The following is a 21,615-nucleotide window of genomic DNA, read 5'->3' on the forward strand; positions in this document are numbered from 1 at the left end:
ATACGCATTTTATGCATTTATTGAATTTTTAAAATAATAGCAGTGAAAATTGCTGTGGCTAATTATCATATTAACTTCCTTTCAGTGAAGCACTGAGGTACTTGCCTATAAATTTGCAATGCCAACTTTTCACTGAATAGTAACTGAATTTCTTTTAATGTTTTGTCCTGGGTTTACAATTATTTCTTAACCTTTGGTCACCAACCCTCTGAGAATTCAGTGAAAGCTATGAATCTTCTTCCCAGAGAAATGCATATTCACACCAAAAACTAATTGTAATGATAATCAATTATGATATGCCAGGCACTCTGCCAACTGCTTTACATGTGTTATTTCATGCAATCCGCAAAGCAGCACTATAAGGAATGCACTGTTATCCTCATTTTGGAGATAAAGACATTGAAGGGTAAGGAGATTAATTTTCCCATGGCCATAGAGCTAGGGGAACTTGGGCTCAAACTCTGGTTTTTATGACCCCAGAGCCTATCCCCTAAATCATTGTGCACCTAATTTTAGGGAACTTATAAATTCCTAAAGCCTGCTCATCGATATTCATGTTATAACACCTTACCTATTGCGATCAAAAGATTGTTATTGGCAGTGAAGAGTTTGTGTGATTAATGAATCTTGCTATTTTTGTAACTTATTTATTTAATATATATGTATTTGATACACATTTACTGTTTTGAATACTTGTTAGGTTCTGTGATATGTTCTTTATCCCTAAGGAGTTTACTATTGACATGGGATGACAACAATCACACACATAAGACAATGAGAAAAAAATACAAGTATCAAGTTGACTATATTGTAATTAGACATTTCGGTAAGCTCTACATGAAAATTAATCTTTACTTTGTCATATCTTGATGCAGTTGTCTTTCTTTGATTTCTTGATTTATAAAAGGAAAGTCAAATCTAAAAGGCCACTATGTCCTCTGGGAATCTGGAAGATTCAGTATGTCATAAAAATGAAGTCTATAAAGTGAGACTCTGAGAACTAAGTATGTATCACATCCAGAATCCTGAGGGTTTCATCAGCTTCACCTGTGAGCCCCAGGGAGCATGCCCAATAGGAGATTCAAGAATGTTTAGCCAGCTCTCAAACCATGCATCGCAGGGTAACTCTACTGAGTTGCACATGTGTAGGCTAGAACATCTTGCTAGAAGCTGCATTTTGACTCAAGTAGGGTTCCTACTGATGGAGAGGACTGCAATACTTCAAATGATGCAGCATAGCCTTGAGTCATGCAGGCGCAATTGTAATAATCTACCAACCTTGGATGAAAGCACGTTGCATGGGAGGCCTATTGAAGCTGACCACCTGCCAATCAAAGCTGTCAAAGAGAGGGGCTGTGGCCATAATTCAAAGGACTGCTTTCTACAGGAGCGTATAATGGGAAAGTTGTACGTGTGACTTCAACAGCTGCTGTGTACAAGGTTATCACAGATAATGGCTATTGTAAGATATGAAGGATGGATTATGTCAAGCTTTCTATTAACTGGGCCCTCATCAAGTATTGTACAGTTTTAGAATTTTAGTCTTTTAAAACTTTAATCATTTGGGTTATCCATATGATATAATTAATTTATAAATGACATTTGAATTTTCTTTTCAAAGCAAATAGAAAGTTATGTGAGTTGTGGTATATAGTTTGTCTTCTTCATTTATGAATAATTTTTATTTGGAATGTCTAAAATAAGAATCTTTTATGTACATTTGTGCTATATTTTAATCATTTTAATAAGTTGTTTAAAATTTCATGGCACACACTGTTTTCATAATCCCTGCAACTTGACTGGGTAGCATTATTTTTTAAAGTTAGGCCAGGATTTTGTGAAAACCTATTATGTCTTAGGAGCCTGTAGGTGGAAAATATTTTTAACGGACAGAAATTTCTATCATTGTTCACACATCGTCATTTGAATATATCCAGTCACTAGTTGTTTGAAGTGATTTTCCAGACAAATATGCAAATATCCTGATGGATTTTATTTAATTTCAAAGGGAAAGTATGATATCAACTCTCTATAATTTCTTCAATTCATTCCTGGAGGAAAATATAATGAAAGGAAAGCATTCCTTTTCATATTTGCTTTGAGCAGATCCTCGAGAGTTATTTTTGAGATGAGTAGTAGATTGATGTTAATGTCCATCACACTTTGGCTTCACAGAGAGAACTCAAGACATAATAACTGTCTACCTTTTAAATTTCCTGTGTGTGTGCACGCATACACACACACACACACTCGCGCGCGTGCGCGCGCTCCTGTGTAGGGGGCTTACACAAGACCTTTTAATTTCATAATAAGCAGGCCTAGGGACAATAAAATTTGACATTCTTAACTGTTACTAGTATTTGTCCCTGTAGTCCTGTGCAGTTATCTTCTTGTTAACGATATAGAAGCCAGAGTCATAAACTGAGCATGTACCCAAGGCACTACTGTAAATTGCAAATTGCATTCATGTGGTCTGTTCTTTTTGACCTAAGACTAAATTGGAGTAGAGGAAAGAGAAAAGGAATGTTCAAAAGTGGAATAAGAACTAGAAGTCAAGAAGAAAAACTATACTAGAAAGAAGGACATGTGCAAATGTTCCCCAAGTTTCTATAGAAAGATTTATTTCGATGGGCCTTTCTATATCTGCAAATACTCTTTTGCTCAAAAGCCAAACACTGCATTGGGCGCCTCTGCTGCTGGTGTGTGCGTGTGTGCATGGTGTGTTGGCAATAGTGCACTCATGAGATAATGCAAATAATCAGTAAGGGAATAATTAATGATGTGGCAGGGAATATTTTTTGATAAATGCTTGGGGAATGAGGTGACAGGCGTGAAATTGGAAAATTCCTTCAGCGATCTAAAATATAAATAGCTTTCGGAACTGAAAAGAGTTTCACAGCTGAAGATTTTATTGTGTTGAGAGGAAAAACTTTTTTCTCTCCCCCACTCCCTCCTCCTTTGCAAGTTGTTTGTCCATTCACAAAACAAATACTCTGAAGCCCAGCGCAGCTCATGGGAATAAATTTCAGGTCGAATTAGTACAGTTTCCTTGCTGTCAGGATGCTGGAATTAATGGTGTTTTGATGACACGAATTTTGAAGGGCAAACAAAGAAGCTGAAGGGAGAGAGACATGACTCCTTAGAAGCTTGGTCCTCCTCTCCCCCAGCCTCTCTTGTCTTCCCTGTCATCCGTCTGCCAATCTCCCTGTCCATGGTTAGTTAAAGGCGCTTTTTATCCTCTTTTCTTTCCCACAGAGTTTGCCAGATCCGGCCCGGTGCCTGGGTTCCAGGAGGACACGCTGCAGTTGGCCTTCATCGACTTGAGACAAGTAAGTCTTTGTGTTTTTGTTTTTTGTTTTTCTTTTAAGATGTGTGACTGAAGACCATCAGGTCTTAAGGAAAAAGGGGAGGGACGGGGGATTGGCATTGGCGATTCACACTGGAGACCTAAGGGTTTTTCTCTGTGTTTGAGGCCACCTCTTTTATTTAGCTATCTGGGATCCTTAGCTATGGTGGAGTTAAAGGTTTTGTGGGTAGAAGGGAAGGCAGGAGGTGGGAGGAGGGACCCAAAGAGTAGAGGGACTCAAGTGACCCTCAAGTGATGCGACCCATTGTGTTATAGTTGGCTTCTGCAGACACAGCAAAAAGATAACTCAGCAAACCAATGCTAAGCAGGTGCACTGATGCAGAGACTGCCTGCCTAGAGAACTTTTGTTTGCAGATAATGAGGGCAGGAGCATTTAAGGAAAATGAAATATTTTACATTCTGGACTGTTGGTTAGGCTTGTTGACTTTTTTCTGTTGCCTTAAGTCTTCCCATCCCCTCCTTTATAGAAGGTGGTCAGCCATGAGTGACTAAATGGTCATTTTAGAAGATGATTAGCAAAGGCCCTGACCACTCACGCTAACCTGACAGGCAACCCCATTAAAGTAACATGATGAAAACCTGTCCTTATGCATACCAGAGCTTTGCAAGCCCATCAGACAGAAAGACTTGCTCTATAGAGCTGTGGCCTGCAGGTTGAAATGGTGGGTAGGCCTTGGTGGTTTGGATACAGAGGAGCAGGATGGGCGGGGGCCTCAAGAGGGAGAAAATGAACTGGGCTCTGTCATCTCTTCACTCTGAAGATGGATGGGGTTGGATAGAAAGTGTGAATGAAGTAAGAATCAATGACTGATGCTTCTCTCCTATTAAAACAATCTTTTTTTTGGTCTGTTTTAAGAAGGGGGCTGGCTTTGTTTCTCCTGCCATAATGATGCAGTGCCTCTTGTTTTCAGAGCTGACATAGTTTGCATTCTGAAAACTTTTAGATGCCCAGGGTATTTCTTAAAGCTGTATCGGTAGTCTCCTTACCACTGTGACTCGATTCATGCTGGAACAGCTTTTGCCCCATAATGGATGGCTTGAGCTACCCCCGAATCCTTGTGATGGGTGGTGTAATCTGTCATCTGATGACAATTCTGGAAAGCCCTGTTCAGCAGAAAACAGAAAATTGTGTCTCTATAGATCCGCCAAAGTTTGAGGATTCAGGCCGCATCCCAGAAACGTGTGTCAACTTAATATTTGAGGGCCGAGGTGGGGGTTCGCTTACACATAAAGGCTTTCTCAGCATGGTCACAAATGGAGCTCAGTATCTCTTTCTACGTTAAGACCTTCCACCTGTGGATTCAGCAACTCAACTGAGACATTCAGGTTTTAGCCCGTGGGCTGACGTGAGGCTGAGAGATTGGGATTTTGCTTTAGGTTTTTGTGGAGTGGATCTGTTGGACTTTCCCCCTTGTTTCTTCTCAGAAACTTCGGAGCCAATCGGCCTTTCTTGGAAAGCAGAAATTGAATTTCATTGGAAAATCGCATCCAAGGAAAAAATGTTTCCCTTCTCACTATTCATGAGAAGGAAGTGTGGTCATTCTTTCTAGTTTGTGGTTTTGGTCCCTATGGACAGCAACTAGTGTTCACAGAAAATGTTAACGAAGGGAATGAGTTAGAGCACAGCCAAAATAAGGCGGATCTGAGCCGGGGAGCAATGTGCACGCACTTGTGAGCTCTCAGTGAGCCCTGTTTATGCTGAAGTTCCTGTTTCCTATCACATTTCTGTTCTCCACACCCTTTTATGATGTTGGAGCAGTAGAACCCTAAACCTCAACATTTTACTAATAAAGAAAGAGTATGTCTTCCGATTGTATAGATCGCCTAATTTCTATTAATGTCTGTCCGCATTAGAGCAGCTTACATTTTTTAACAGGTCATTTGGAAACCTTTCCTAGCTCTCAGGCTGCAGCTCGTTATCAGGAGGTCTCAGATAGGTTGAATTATTGTGAGAAAAATTATCCTTCCACACCCAATACTGAAAATATTGATCTTCTTACAGTTATCTTAGTCATTCTCATAACTTATTGAAAGTGAGCATTTTTTTTTAAAGAGACGATTATTTTGAACCATAGAGATGTTCAAACTATAAATAGAAAGCTTGGGAGTAGGTTTCCAAAGGAGGTATCTAGACTTCAAATGAGGCATGATTAATGTCTGAATCTGTGTCCTTTGGATGTGCTCTTCGGAATCCTAAAATAGAGTTAAGGAGTTTTGGGGGCCAGGGACTGATCTTAAAAATCATGTTGTATCACCTTTGGCTTGATACTTGACTCCCTGGACAACACCCCAGCTGTGTTTGATTTCCTCCTTGAAGAGAACTCAACTGCCCCAAAGCAGCAGGCCCGCCTTAGGACAGTCTGATTATGAGAAAGATATTTTTCTTAAGTTGGCTAAACTCTGTCTCACTTAACTTTGACCCTTTGACTCTTCATGTTTTTATTAATAACATTAATAACCTCAAATTGGGGGATGGGCTTTTTATTCTGATTTATTGAACTTCCTATCTTCTAGTAATTGAATCTTTTTCAAATGTAGCATTGTTACCATTCCTCAGATAGTCCTCATATGGTTGATTTTATGGACCAGAATTGGGGACTTTACTCTCTTTGGTCTATGCTTTTCTTTTAAACATATTAACAACACAGATTTTGAGCATTTTTATTTATTTAGCCTATCTAAACCTTTTAGGTTCTGATTCCGTATCCACCTTATTAACTGAATAGCATGCCCTTTTATAAGTCAAACATAACAATAAACAGGAATGACAAATGTTAAAAGGAAGAAGTTAGAGTTAGGGTAAGTTATAGGGAGCACGCCCATGCAAGAGGAGGACGTGTTCCCAGTTCAGTGAAGCAGGGTGTTCTTTTACTGTCCTTAAGTGTATTTATCTCACTGGTCATGAGTGTGTTCATTCTGAGCATGCTTTCATGTTCTCTTGCTTTACAGTGTTTCAGTCCATCAAGTGGATGATAATTTTTAAAATATTCAAAACCTGGAATATGTGAAGAAATCATCTCATTGTAGATTATAATAGCAGAGTGTCATTTAAAAGCTATAGAATTTTATTAGGAAGCAAATTAGATGTGGATAGCAAAACTATTCATCCTTTCTTGCCTGTCCTGTCTATTCTATTTTTTCTACTTCTTAAGGAAAAGACTGAAATGACATTTTGAATATACAAGCTTTCATGATATTTTACATTTGTATAGCACTTCAAAGTTATAGTCATTTCCATATATATCTCGTTTGTCAGATCTCTGGGTTTAGAAAACCTGCTGTTAATAATAATGTGAATTAGACAGTGAACATCAAAATCTCCTTCTTTGCCACTTTATACTTTCTATATTTCCAAGTTCATAAAAGTAGTATTGCAATGCAACTTCATATTCATATACTAAATATAAGTGCACATTTCTATCAAAATCTAAATTTGGATTAATACTAAATCTTGAGAAGGACAACTTAAGGACTCATTTATGAACTATCTTGAAGGATGGACATGTGCACTCCAGCTACTAATGCTTACTGGCCTAAAATAATTGGAAATTAAAATAAAAACCAATAGTAGATTCTCAGTAGTCACTTGATTCTTTAACAGTACTATGATTATATTTTTCTCATTAAACATTCAGTAGATAATGCTGATGAACACCAGAATTTGAACTTCAGTTGATTTCTATTGCAGTTTATCAAATTCTGAGTGACTACTTTGAACAAAACACAACCTAGGTGCTGTGGGAATACACAAATGAATATGATACAGTCCCTGCTCTCCAGGAGCAAAGAGGTGATCAGCAAATACTAGACTCTAATATAAGATGCATTGTGATAAGTATGACATTGGAAGGATGAAGTCATTATGTATGTTTCAATTATATTTGCAGCTTTTGCTGCATAACACTTCACTCCAAAATGTATTGGTTTAAAACAAGAACCATTTATTAAGCTCAAGTTTCTATGGATTGGCAGTTTGCAATAGGTTCAGCTGAGCTCACTCAGACTTAGGGGTAAGTTTGCTAGATTGGCTGGGGACTGCCTGGTCTAGAATGCCTTGGCTAGGCCCGCTCTTCTCTGCTCCATGTGGCCTCTCACCCAGACGCAGCCTAACCCAGGCTTATTCACATTCATCTTGGCACATATCCAAGAGAGCAAGAGGAAATGTGCCTTGAGGCCTATACTTGGGACTAGCAAACCATCTATTCTATTGGCTAGAGCTAGGTACAAGCCCAGCCCAAATCAAGGAATGGGGAAACAGATTCCAACTTAACACTTCAGTTGTGATATAAGACTTTCATATAAATGATGCAAAATAAGCAATGCAAGTCAAGAGCGAGATTATATCTATAGGTACCAAAAGAAACTATAAAATGAAGAGGTTTTATAAAATATTGCATGGAAAAGGTGGAGAGTTAAACTGAGGGTTAGGCAGAAGGTATTTCAAGCATAGAAAGTAGCTGGTTTTAAGTTTTGTTTAAAGTGTGTGTGTGTGTGTGTGTGTGTGTGTGTGCACGTGTTAACACCAGTTTTAACTGAATATACAAATAAGATATGCATATGTTGTTGAAATAAGTTACATGGTGTTTATCTTTATAAAAATATGCTATCTGAAAGTTTGGAAAATACAGAAATGTTCAAACAAGAGAAAAAATATTTTTTTCAATTTCTTTACCTGTATATAAGTTTATACAAAATCAGGTTCCTACTGTATGTATAATATTTTAAACCTGATTTTTATTTACATAGCATTATTAGACTGTGAGATTTCCAATGACCTTAATTATTTTAGAACATATTTGTAATGTAAATATTTTTATAATATTGGGATGGAGCATTCACCTGGTTCATGATCAAAAAAATATAACGGGTGAAAGACTCATTCATGGTCAATAAATTTGTCTTCCAAGAGTAGCTGCTGCTGTTAACTTTTTGTGTTATTTAGAAATATTTATACATATAAAAGTAATTACAAATACATACTCCTCTTTATTTTCATTTAGCAATGTAGCTTAGAAGGATTTCAGTATCAGAAAGCCAGGCCTCCTCATTCTTTTTCACCACTGCATAATATCCCACTGTGGTTTTTCCCGTGATTTTCTTAAGCGATCCCTACTGCCTGGCCTGGCTGTTTCCAATGCTTTGTCATTTCAATGAGAAACCTTGCATGCACACTTTTTTATCTGTAAGTGTGCCAGTCTTATAAATTCTTGGAATAGAACTGCTGGGCCAGAACACGTTCATTTGTCGTTTTTATAAGTATTGTTAAATTTTCCAGCCCAATTCCCTGCTCCAAAAAATGTGCAAAAATGGGTAGCAGACATTTAAAATAACTGTTTATTACATTACTGGTCATTTCATGCCTAATTCACGACTTGTACTTTCTACCCTTTTGCACCTGGACTGCTGGCTGGGAGCGGAGAACCATGGCATCCACAGCCCCAGCTTGCTGTTAAGTCTTCTATGCTTCTCTGGCCTCCTTTTCTCTCTTTTCACACCAATCCCTTTTGAGTTAGGCCAGTATGATAACATCCTCTGATTTTGTATCAGTCACACAGCTGTGATCGTCTTCCAGCACATTTCACCGTTTTCAGTTATAATACCAGCAATATCACCATTTCTCTGCCTCAAGCCCGCGTTTACAGATCTTATCATACACACAGGGAGGAAGACCTGGTAACTGGATCCTCTGGTAATACCTGCCAGAGATCCACAAAGGGGCACTCGAGTGCACCGGGCGCCCAGCAGCCCTTCCTCCGCGACTGTGTGTGTGTTTTGACTTAGCCAGGACCTAGTCTATCTGTCCTCCTTTAAGAGCTAGGCTAATTTCTTTAAACTACCATTTCTTAAGTCCTCTCCTTTAACCTTATTTTTACTGTTCAGCTTCTTCATGGGCCTCTTTGTTTTATGTCCTATACTTTTCCTCATCAAATGCTGCTTTTTTGCAGGCCACCCTGAAACATTTCACATTTCTGTTACTCGCCTTCATTTTGAGGGACTCTCAACTCCCCCAGATAATTATTTATATAATTTATATATTTATTTAATGTATGGTTGTTCACCTTACATGTCTGACCAACAGGAAAAGGTTTGAAAAGGTTCTTTTCTTTAGTAATATCACCTTTCTGTTCCTCGGTTCCAACTGTTGTTTACTTCCGGTATACATACGTTTTTATAAAACTGAATGAACTAGGTTGTGACATTGCCTGAAATCTCCTGAATGGAAATTGTTGGCAATGACTCTCGTGCAGCAAAGCCATCCCCAGATATCTACAGCTTTTTTTTAGACTGAGCTGGTTGCATTCCCTCTAGGCCAGTTATTCCCCACTTTCTACACCTTCAGTCTAAAGTAAACACAGTGCATTTCCATTGCAGGCACTTAACCTGCCTTAGAAACAAGTATAGGACCTGAGAAAAATAATTGTGTATTTCTTTGGAGATATTGTACAAAATTTGATGTAAAATCAATACTTCGGTTAGTCAACATCAGGTAGAGAAACCTGAAAATAACTTAAGAATCTAACTACTCCAAAATGCCCCTCCTATTTCCCATCCTATTCAATAAAATGTTGGTTTATGAATCAAATTGCTTTTCCTTCTCTTTTGCCCTGCCCTAAGTCTAATGAACAATATTCCCTCTAAGAGGTACATTCCTTCTTTGCTTGTCTGCTTTTGGCTCTTTGGCAAAATCTTAACTTTTTTTAAATAATTACTTATATTTTAACCTCAGTAGAACACCCATTTATATCAAAAAACTTATTTTGTCTGATATACCACATATCAAAATGATATATAGTCAGTAGAATTTATTTGTTAATATTTAACCCTGGCCAGTCTAAACAGTCCCTAACTCGGAGGCTAGATGTAGGGCAGGCCCACATCTTAAAAGGCCTCACGTATCAGTCTCCATCATAATCATTAAGCTGTATTTAATGGGAAGAAAGCCATCTCCCACCTGTACTTCTTAATACTGGCTCTTAATCTACTGGGCTGTAACTTCGGTTTTATTTGCGGGGGGGTGGGAGTCTGTAGTTTTCCCAGGTATTTACTGAGTTGCTGTCATGGTGGTGAAGACAAGAGGTGTGGGGAAGGAGAGAATTGGGAAAGTTTTCATGAAAGGATATTCTTGGTGGAGGAAACAGATTGGCATGTGAAGTGTATAGATCAGTGATGCTGTCAGAAGAAGTACTCTCCAAATGTTCAATTGAAGTATTTTTTTGACCTTCAGATTGTGTATGATCTTGAATAGACTGTGAAACTGGGAGTCATGTGTACCAGAGTCAGAAATCAAACAGTTTGATAACTCATGAAGTTGGAAGGTGCTATTCCTGTGACTGACGTGGGTGGTGGGGGAGGAAGGAATAGTTTAAGTCATAAGACACGTAATCCTGGAAAAGATTATCTGCATCACCCATATGATAGCATATGTGGATAGCAGGTATATGTGGGTAGATGTCATTTCATCATATCCCAAAGGCATTTGGTGATTAGAAGAAGATGTAGTAAGTAGTGTATTAGACCACCCACATAGATATCGTTGCTACTAAAAGTTCCTACAGACCATAGTCCATATCTTAACATAGGCAGAGCCAGTATTTGGATATAATTATAAATCTCCCCCATCAAAAAATATTCATTCACCCATTCAACACTATGCCTAGCATTGTTACTGTGGGTAGAGTGATACAGTGGCATAGTGCAATGAATAAAACATGGTTCCTGCCATTATGAAGCTTACATTCTTGTGTAGATTGCCCATACTTATAAAACAGGCCTTTTTAACATTCCGCTCTTCCAAAAATCTTCCTTCAGATGGCCCTGGAGCTTCAAGGGGATGCCACTTTATCCCCTAGATTTTGAATTTTTGTATTGATTCTGCAATGGCCAGTTTTAGGGACTGCTGTGGAGTTTTCTGGAAAGAGCCCCAGGAGGATAAATCTGCTGTATACTGATACCCAGGCTTTCAGAAAAGAACATGTAGCTATGGTTTGATATAAATAATATGGTCAACTTGAAATACTTCAAAAGGCTTTTGAAAGCAGGGTCTTCTAGTTATATTGGCAGAATTATTTTGCCCAAGTTGTTTTGACAGACCCCATATCCTTCAGAGTTGTCCTTCTAACCTCAAAGGAGGTTCTGACAGCAAATAATTCCAGCAAATAATTCCTCATCCCCAGAAGGGGAGAGTTAACACCTTTGGGTCTGGTACTATTAAAAAAGAAAGAAAGAAAGAAAGAAAAAGAAAGAAAGAAAGAAAGAAAGAGAGAGAGAGAGAGAGAGAGAGAGAGAGAGAGAGAGAGAGAGAGAGAGAGAGATTGAAGGAAAGAAAGAAAGAAAGAAAGGAAGGAAGGAAGGAAGGAAGGAAGGAAGGAAGGAAGGAAGGAAGGAAGGAAGAAAGAAAGAAAAAAAGAAAAGAAAAAAAAATAGGGTCATTTTTGCAAATAGATTCCACCGAGTTAGACCTTTGACCTCATAGAAGCCAAGGCTGGATCAGCATACACAACGTTGGGCACAGGTGCATAAAGTCTTTAGCTGCTGTGCTGCTGCTGCTGCTTCTGCAAACCAGATGTATCTCCTTCCCTTGCTTGGGACATTAGTATCTAGAGCCATCATGGAAAATTTTCAGATGGAATAAGTAATAAGTAACACATTCTGGGATTACTGAATGTCCTTGGTTGGAGAGAGTCTGTTCTTGAACTGCTGAGACTCTGTCTCACCTCATACCAGCCTCTGAACCAGGAAGGAGGTAAGCTCAGAAATTCTGCCTCAGGGATTTTTTTTTCAATTTAACACAGAATCTTTTTTTCCAGACCAACATCTCATGAAATAATATCCAAGCAGAATACAACTCTTTGGTATATAAATTATGTAAGGTGTCATTTAAATGCTAGGAAAGGACCCAGGTATTTACTGGGCCAAATAGCATCATAGCATGTTGGGAAGGCTGTTTTCTACTCATTAGCCTCTCACTATGGAAATCATTTCACCAACACGTAGATCTAATTTCTTAAAGTCCCATGGAGCTGTTTCAGGATGTTGGGAACTAGAGGAAAGGGAACAAGTATTAGGAGTGGATGCTGACCACATGAGACTATGGTGATCTTATAAAAGGTAGACTTTTCATTGATTTTTAAAAAATAGTGAACAGTTAGGGTCCTTGAAGGGAGGGTGGATGGTCTGATCATCTGCAGTGTATATTTTCAAGGGGCTTTGCTCTTCCTCAGAGGAAGCACACCCACTTAGCAAGAATGTGGGCAACAGACACTTGGTTCTTGGCTCAGTTGTGCTTGATAGAGAGAGAGAGAGCTCCTGAGCCATTTTAAGGGTCTTTCCCATTAGACAATGTGTGTGTGTGTGTGTGTGTGTGTGTGTGTGTGTGTGTGTAAATGCTGACTCATGGTGACAGGCACTTGGGCCCTGTCAGAGTCCTTAAACTGCATTAAGGATAGATATGTGGAGATTAGCAATGGTGAAGGAACTTCAGTTAGGAACAGTTGTAGACTATTTTTGGTTATCAGGAGACAAAACATCAGGCTTTTGACATATTTTACCATGAATAATACATTGGATTTGGCCTTTGACTTGTGGGCCTCCCAGGTTAACATTATCCACTAGATCAGGGGTGGGCAAACTTTTTGACTTGAGGGCCACAATGGGTTCTTAAACTGGACCGGAGGGCCGGAACAAAAGCATGGATGGAGTGTTTGTGTGAATGAATATAAATTCAAAGTAAACATCATTACATAAAAGGGTACAGTCTTTTTTTTTTTAGTTTTATTCATTTCAAACGGACCGGATCCGGCCCGCGGGCCATAGTTTGCCCACGGCTGCACTAGACTCTAGTGACTAGAGGCCCAGTGCACGAGTTCATGCACGGGGTGGGGGATGGGGTTCCCTCGGTCTGGTCAGTGATCAGGCAGATTGGGCTGTCTCGCTCAGTCCCGATCAGGGTGGGGTCGGCCAGCCAGGGGAAGGGACCGTGGGAGGTTGGCGAGCCGCGGGAGGTTGGCTGTGGGAGTGCACTGACCACCAGGGGAAGGTTGAGCGTCGGCCCCCTGGTGGTCAGTGCGTGTCATAGTGACCAGTCGACCAGTTGTTCGGTCAACTGGTCATAATGGTGGCTTAGGCTTTTATATATATATAGATTGTTTCTGTCAACCTGTATTGGCATGGTGCTGGGTTAGATAGGAAATCTAATCCAAAATAAAGCTTGGTCATCAGAGTTATCTAGCACTTCCTTTTTAACCCAGAGGCAGAGCTCTGCCAGTTAGAGGTTCCTCCAGAGTAAGAACAGCTTTTCCAGTAGATGTTAGAAGGGCCTTTTCCAGAAGTATGAGCCTAATCTGTGACAACCCTCCTACCCTTTTGCTCCAGTAGAACAACTGTAACTTTTATTGTGAGCATGTTGCCAGCCTCATTTTAGATAGCCTCATAATGACATCTGTCAGTTCAAAAGCTAGAGTTTCATTCAATTTCAGCTCTTATGTGAAGAGCTAATAAGCATAGCATAGTAGCCACCTGGCAGTTTCTACCTTAGCTCATTAGGATTGGTAATTCTCTCATGCTACATTCTAAGAGACCTAGGTAATCGGTGAGGCTAGCTGTTAGGCTTGCCTGAAGCACTGGAGTACTCTCTGCTTCTTCCAACAAGCCAAGTCTCAGAAACTCTGGAGGTTTCTCCCTTATCTCCAACACACAGAACGAATATGCATACCCACAAACCTGGAATCTGACAATCACATCTTCAGGAGAAAGGACAGGAGAGTCATCACCAGTGACTTTCCCTGGGAGTACCAGTGGTATCAGAGGTTGGTGTGACAATGTTGGCTTAATAAAGGCCTAACAGGTTATGATTAAACAAATCTCATCTCTATTAACTACACTTCCAGTGTCCTACTAGAGGACACTCATAGGCCAAAGAAAGGGCAGCGGAGCCAGGCCTTGGAACTAATTTCTAATGAATACATACTATTGGTAGCCGCTGGAGGGCAGCAGAGAGTGCCAACAAAGGGCTAGATTTAGGGAATAGGGGCATATATCAGTTTGCCAAGAAAGAAACCCCCTTACCTGTAAGAGAATTAGCCATCATTACAAGCATGGGCCCCTGGGGATCAAGGACCAAAAAGGGTATCCAGAACCCTGATCTGAAGGTTGGCAAGTAGGACGGACTGCGAAAGGGGAACCAGACAGCATCAATAAAGGTAGAGATCCAAAAGGACATTCTGAAGTGTCAAGTCCCAAGGGTTGCAGCAAAGATGGAACAGAAACCAAATGAAAGAAAGAACTACAGTCAGAGGTAAGCCAGAGTGAATAAGTTGAGGATGCAAAGGTACAGTCAGGAAAGGTGGATTCTCTGAGGCAGCCATAGCCAAGAAGGCAGCCTACTCCACAGGTTGTTGCAAGGGGTCCAATTTTAGACACATCACATAGGGATTCTCGTCTCTTAAAGTACCTTCTCCTTGATTAGTCAGGATCATTTGTTTCTTAGTCTTTCTTGATTTCAGTGGCAAAATACCTGGTTGAGAATGGAGAGAGAGAGAGAGAGAGAGAGAGAGAGAGAGAGAGAGAAAGAGATATTATGACATTCTAAGATGTGACTAAGGAAATCATATACATGAAATGAAATTGAACTTGGACATGTAGCCCATCTGGATAGCATTAATGTGAAAGGACAGCTCACTTTCCTAGAATAGCTTCTGATGTTCCCCTTTCATAATTTATACTATAACATTTGCTAAGAAAATCCAGTAGAAAAGAAAAACTGGCCCTTGTGACTAGTTATAAAGGCAAGATCCTCAGTCAATCTAAGGACTTAAGATCAGTTCCCAATAGTTTAGCAGAGAGCTGTTTGGAGTTTCTTCTAAATGCTGAGCACTTTGCATAGAGAAAGGAAACTCTTTCTTGGCCTATTAAGCTCCTAATATCTCTCTTGATAGTCTCAACCACATAAACATCAGGAAAATGGAACTCCTATACTGCAAATTCCAGGAGCCCTATACTGGGGGTTAGGACTGCATAGTGGTTAAGTTGGGAATTGGACAGATCTGGGTTATTAGCTGTGACATTTGGCAAGTTATTTGATCTCTCTAAGATTAGTTTCCTACTATCTTTGATTATATGCTAAACAAATATTAAGTAACATAATTACCTTATCTTAGTTAATGCTTACTCCAGAATTATAAAAGCCTTATAAGTTATTATAAATTCATCCCTCCTTCCTTCCTTCTTTCCTTCCTTCCTTCCTTCCTTCCTTCCTTCCTTCCTTCCTTCCTTCCTTCCTTCCTCCCTCCCTCCCTTTCTCTCTCTCTCTCTCTCTCTCTCTCTCTCTCTCTCTCTCTCTCTCTCCTTCCTTCCTTCTTCCTCCTTCCTTCCTTCCTTCCTCCTCCCTTTCCCTCTCTCTCTCTCTCTCTCTCTCTCTCTCTCTCTCTCTCTCCTTCCTTCCTTCCTTCCTTCCTTCCTTCCTTCCTTCCTTCCTTCCTTCCTTCCTTCCTTCCTTCCTTCTTGACAGTATTACAGATGTCCCCCACTCCCCCGCTTTTGCCTCTCTAAATTCTTCATTTTTATACCCTAGGATTTGTTTTCAGTAGGTTACTTCATAAATACAAACAGGTAAATGATTACATAAATTTTGATATACCCATATAAAGAAATGTCATTCATCAATAAAAAAGAATAAACTATTAATAAAATCCAGTTCTAAAATTTATGTAAAATTCTAGAAAATGCAACAAATCTGGTTGCCTGTGGGCAAGGAGACATAACTGACCACACAGAAGCACAAGGGAATTTGGGGGGGATGATAGAAATGTTCTTGGTAGTTACATAGATGTGTATATTTGTTAAACCTCATGAAACTCTGCATGTAAAATAGGTTCATTTTATTGTACATGAAATTATATCTGGATACAAAATATAAAATTTTATATGTACAATTATATAGAATGCTATATAAAATTCTAGAATTTTTATTTTTTTATACCCTTTATGCCTGATTCTTTCATTCATTATAATGTTTTGATATTTATCTATGTTACTTGGATGTAATTTTTTTAAATTAATAAGTGATATTTCTTTATATGGTACCAGAGGCCCGATGCACAAAATTCATGCACAGGTAGGGTCCCTAGGCCTGGCTGGTGATCAGGGCCGATTGGGGCCAGACTGATCAGGGCCAGGCTAGAAAGGAGGTGTTGGTCGCTGGACCGGGTGCAGAAAGAACAGACACCTTGGTGCTCCGCTGTCGCGTGGTTCCCGGCCTCCCTCCCCCCACCCCTTCCCTCACCACCGTGTTGCCACCATGGTGGGTGGGCCGATTGGGGCCTGCCCACCAGGGGGAAGGAAGGTGCACAGGAGGTTGGCCGCCAGCCCAAGGAGGGAGCTGGCCCTCAGCCCCCCTGGGAAAGGGGCCCTGTCCACCACCACCCACCCCCAGTTCCCCGTCCCAGCCCGGGGGCCAACCCCGATCGGGGGATCAGGGCCTGCTGGCGGGGGGGAGGGGCTGCAGGAGGTTGGCCTGCCAGAGGAGGTTGGCTGTGGGAGTGCACTGACCACTAGGGGGCAGCTCCTGCATTGAGTGTCTGCCCCCTGGTAGTCAGTGCGTGTCATAGCAACTGGTTATTCCAGTTGCTTAGGCTTTTATATATATAGGTATTTATGAACATTTTGTTGTTTCCAGTTCTGCATTATTATGAAAAAATCTGCTATGGACATTTATGTACAATTTCTTGCATGGATATTGGTTTTTATTTTTCTTGGATAATAGTAGGAGTGGAATTGTGGGGTCTATAGTAAGTGTCTAGCTTTATTTATTTTCTAAACTGTTTTCCAAAGTCATTTTTCATACCCACCAGCAGTGAATAAGAGTTTCAATTTGCTTTATCTCCTCTTGAACACTTGTTGTGACAATCTTTTGTTTGTTGGTTTATTAAGACATAATTTACATATAGTAGAATTCATTTTTTTAGATATGCAGCTCTATAAATTTTTACAGACTTATGCAGTTATATAACCACCACTAAAATCAAGATACAGACCATTTCTATTACTCAAAAAGTTTCTTTATTCCTCTTTGCAGTGAATCTCCTCTTCCCACTCCCAGCCCCTGGCAATGACTGCTCTGATCTCTGATGCTGCCATTTTGTCATGTAAATGGAATCAAATATATAGCTAGAATCATACTTTTAATTTTGGTCTCTTTAACTTAGCATGATACTTTTGAGATGCATCCATATTGTTGCATATATTAGTAGTGTGTTCACTTTTCTTGCAGAATAGTATATTATTACAAGGATTATTTGTTTACTTATTGTATTGTTGATAAATATTTGTATTGTTCCCAGTTTGGGGATATCAAGAATAAAGCCACAATAAACGTTTGTGTAAAGGCTTTTATGTGGGCATATGTTTTCATTTCTCTAGGATACATACTTAGGAGTGGGATTACTGAGTCATATATTAAGTGTATGTTTAACTTATAAGAAACTATCAAACTATTTTTCCAAAGTTGCTTTTCCATTTTGCATTTCCATCATCGGTATATGAGCGTTGCATTCATTCTGCACTCTTGCAAATATTTGATATTGTCAATTTTGTAAAATTTGCATCATTCTAATAGGTATGCAATAGGATCTTGCAGTGGTTTTAATTCCTGTAGTGACTCTTGATGCTATCTCTTCTTTTGTGAAGTGCTTGTTCAAGTCTTTTGTCCAGTTTTTACAGTAATTCTTATTATTGAATTGTAATAGATTCTTATTTATTCTGGTTAGCAATCCATTATGAGATATGTGTTTGGCAACTTTTTTTTTCTCTTAGCCTGTGGCTTTTAATTTTCTTAACAATATCTTTCAAAAAGTATGAGTTTTTTGTTATAATAACATATATTTCATAATGACATCACCTTTTTTTCTTTTATGGCTCATGCTCTTTCTGTCCTATCTTATAAATGTTTTGCCTCATATGTTTTCTTCTAGGAGTTTTATAGTGTTAAGTTGTTCATTTAGGTTTCTAGTGATATATTTTGAGTTAATTTTTCAGTATGATATAAAATATGACCAAGGTTTGTATTTTTATATAGAATGTACAGTTGTTCCAGCACCATTTGTTAAAAAGACAATGCTTTCTCCATTGATCTGCTTTGTCACTCTAATCAAACATCAATTGACTTATATGTACTAGTATGCTTCTGTTTCTGGACTTTCTATATTCTGTTTCATTTATCTTTGTGTCTATCATCTTGCTATATGTAGATGTTTTATATGAAGAATTGAAATCAGATAGGATGGTGTGAATCCTCTTATTTTTCTTTTTCAAACTTTCTAAACTCACTTATTAGATCTTGTAGTATTTTATACACGTTTTGGCATTTTCTAGGTATACAATTATGGCATCTGCGAATAAAAACAGTTTTACTTCTTTCACTGCAAGCTAGATGCCTTTTATGCCTTGCACTAGGATCTCTGGTAGATGTAAATGGAAATGCTGAGAGAGATAGCCTTGCCTTCTTAACGGGGAAGTATTCAGCTTTTCAATATTAAATATTGTGATAAGTGTAAGTTTTTTATGCCCTTCATCAGTTGAAGAATTTTTCTTTAATTCTTAATTTGCATACAGCTTCTATTATGAATGATAGAACAGTTTTATATATCATAATTAATTACTTATTTTTGAACCTATAAGTAACTTCTAATGTTTTGTTTTATATTTAAATTATTATAATATATGTATTCATATTTAAAGCCTTTTTTAAAACCCAAATTTTTTTAAAGTAATTTCTTTATGCAATAATTATAAAAGCATTATTATGGGTTTTTGATGTATTGCTGGTTCCTATAACAAAAGGATAAGCCAACTTAAAGTACATATAGCAGTGTATTCATGCATTAGTTTTACAACAGCCTCACAAACATTGAGTCTTGAAAAGAGTTTTGGTTAATTTGACAGGTGTAAGAGTATAACCTTATTATTTTTATTCTACTCATTTTTTGCTACAAATAAAAATAATTGAGTGGCCCATTAACATCAGTAAGGACATGAATTTACCATCCCTATAAGAAGTTTTTTTGCAATCTGATTTGATGCATTTCTAATTTAACTTTAGCATATTAAAATCTAATAAGGAAGGCAAGACTGATACCTCTAAAAAGTTAACTAGTAAAAAGCAGCATGTCATAAAATGCCAAAGTAAGTAACATGCAAAGCATTGTATGAGCTTGAAGGAGAGAGATATTGCTGTACCATTAGAAGTGATGATTTTTGCCTTTTTGGTTAATGGGTTGGTAGGAGCTAATTTTGTTTCTTAGTTTTATTCTAGTTATGTAGTTTTACAAAATCATTCCATGACCCAAACATTTGAGAGTCACTATTCATGGTGTCTCTGAAAATTGTGGTCATCTGGGGAAATTTAATTCCATGCTAGTAATAAGAAATGTTCAAACCATTGCTTGGCTCCAGTATTACTAGAGAAAAGAGCAAATTAACATGCTATTGGCTAGCAAAGTTATGAGATAGCTTCTCTATTTTCTAGACTGTGCTAAAAAATATCTTCCAAAGGCTTACCCAAAGACTGAAATGTTCATCTAAGATTCTAAGCAAACTATCAGTCAGAGAGAGGCCTTCCAAATTCTTCCCAAATACTTTGGGCCTCATCAAAGCAAGCAGCAGATTCTCTGTAGTGATGGTATGGCCTCCATATAAGCTATTACTAGTATAGTTTGCAGTATTCAGTGACTTGAGACCACAAGAGATTTAGAGAGATAACAGGGAGAAAGAGGTTCTCAGAATCAACTAGTACACACCAAGGCTGCATTAAAAACTACCTTAGGCAACAGTAAACTGGCAGCATCATTGACAGTGGATGTATGTTATGAAGTGAGAGGAGATGTAGTTATTCTTTTTAGAGTATATACTGCTTATCATTTGGTAATACGGTATTTGGGGGGTGCACATGTGCATGCCCATGTTCATACATGCTTCCCTGTTCTAGATCCAAGTGCAGTGAGAGTTCCTTATGATGCTCTTAATATTTTCCTCCCCTTAAAAACTCAAGGAAATCATTAAAAGGTGTTTTTTCATGCCGAAACCGGTTTGGCTCAGTGGATAGAGCGTCGGCCTGCGGACTGAAGGGTCCCGGGTTCGATTCCGGTCAAGGGCATGTATCTGGGTTGCGGGCACATCCCCAGTGGGAGATGTGCAGGAGGCGGCTGATCGATGTTTCTCTCTCATCGATGTTTCTAACTCTCTATCTCTCTCCCTTCCTCTCTGTAAAAAATAAATAAAATATATTTAAAAAAAAAAAATCTTTAAAAAAAAAAAAAAAAGGTGTTTTTTCATGTGTTTTCTCTGGGATACCAACTTCCAACATCTATCGTTCTGTAGGGACAACTTTTCTTTCACTACTTGATGAAATGAGAGTGAAAGGGGACTTCATTTCATTGGTGGGAGGTTATAGTAGGTTTGGGGAAGGGGAATGGAAGTGGATGTGTTCATGGTTCTTTCTGTTAAGCATGAAATGCTGTTCTTCTCTTGATCTGTTTTATACTGTTGCCATTGAAGATCTTTTATTTCTTTTCTTCCATTCGGCCACCTATCTTTTTAAAACACAATTATGATCGTGTCATTTGCCTGCTTCAAAAGCCCAAGAGCTCTCTGTTGCCCAGTGAACAAAAGACAAACTCCTAGCAAAGCAAGTCTAGTCCCAGCTTATCTTTCTAATCTCTTCCTCCTGTCACTCTTCCCGTGTTAACTCCACCCAGGCCTGCTCTTGACACCTCCATAATGAAAAATTGGGTAGGCTGTAGGAATCCTCTGTGGATCCCAGAGTGCTCTCTTTTGGTAGAGTGACAAACTCCTTCCCTTCCCTTCCCTCACAGCTTGGATCAGATGTCATCTCCTTTATAAATGCTTCCTAGCCTCCTCAGGCATATTTAATTTTCCTCCCTTCGGGTTCCTGACATTTTGTATGTCCCTTCATTACTGATTCTCTTGTAATTACTTTTTTAATCATCTGCCTTCTCCATTAGATTCTGAGTTCACCAAGGGCAGGAACCCTGTTTTATTTATCCTTGAATTCCTTCTCCCCACAGCGGGTAACATATCCTATTAGATATTATGCTTCCATAACTGTTTGCTGAATGCATTTTTAAATATTGTTTTATGGTATTTCAGAAGCAAATGGAATTAGATTGAATTTCTGAATATTTGTACTCATATTCCCTTAAATAAATAGTCATCATTTTCCTCCCACTCTATGCTCT

The 21,615-nt window shown here is 38.8% G+C and overlaps 1 protein-coding gene across 6 annotated transcripts in view; it reads left to right on the forward strand.

Annotated features, from left to right (window-relative positions):
* Nucleotides 1-21,615, forward strand: part of EXOC6B (exocyst complex component 6B) — a 537,234-nt gene that overhangs the window by 410,517 nt on the left and 105,102 nt on the right. For 5 of the 6 annotated variants that reach the window (XM_036334133.1, XM_036334135.1, XM_036334136.1 and 2 more), the window contains one exon: nucleotides 3,256-3,329. In XM_036334133.1, the coding sequence (XP_036190026.1) occupies nucleotides 3,256-3,329 (74 nt within the window). Of the gene's footprint in view, nucleotides 1-3,255; nucleotides 3,330-17,438; nucleotides 17,458-21,615 lie in introns of those variants that run through there. The other variant, XM_036334137.1, reaches the window with a different exon arrangement.

The sequence above is a fragment of the Myotis myotis genome, unplaced genomic scaffold (assembly GCF_014108235.1).
Source record: "Myotis myotis isolate mMyoMyo1 unplaced genomic scaffold, mMyoMyo1.p scaffold_m19_p_14, whole genome shotgun sequence".
Lineage (NCBI taxonomy): Eukaryota > Metazoa > Chordata > Mammalia > Chiroptera > Vespertilionidae > Myotis > Myotis myotis.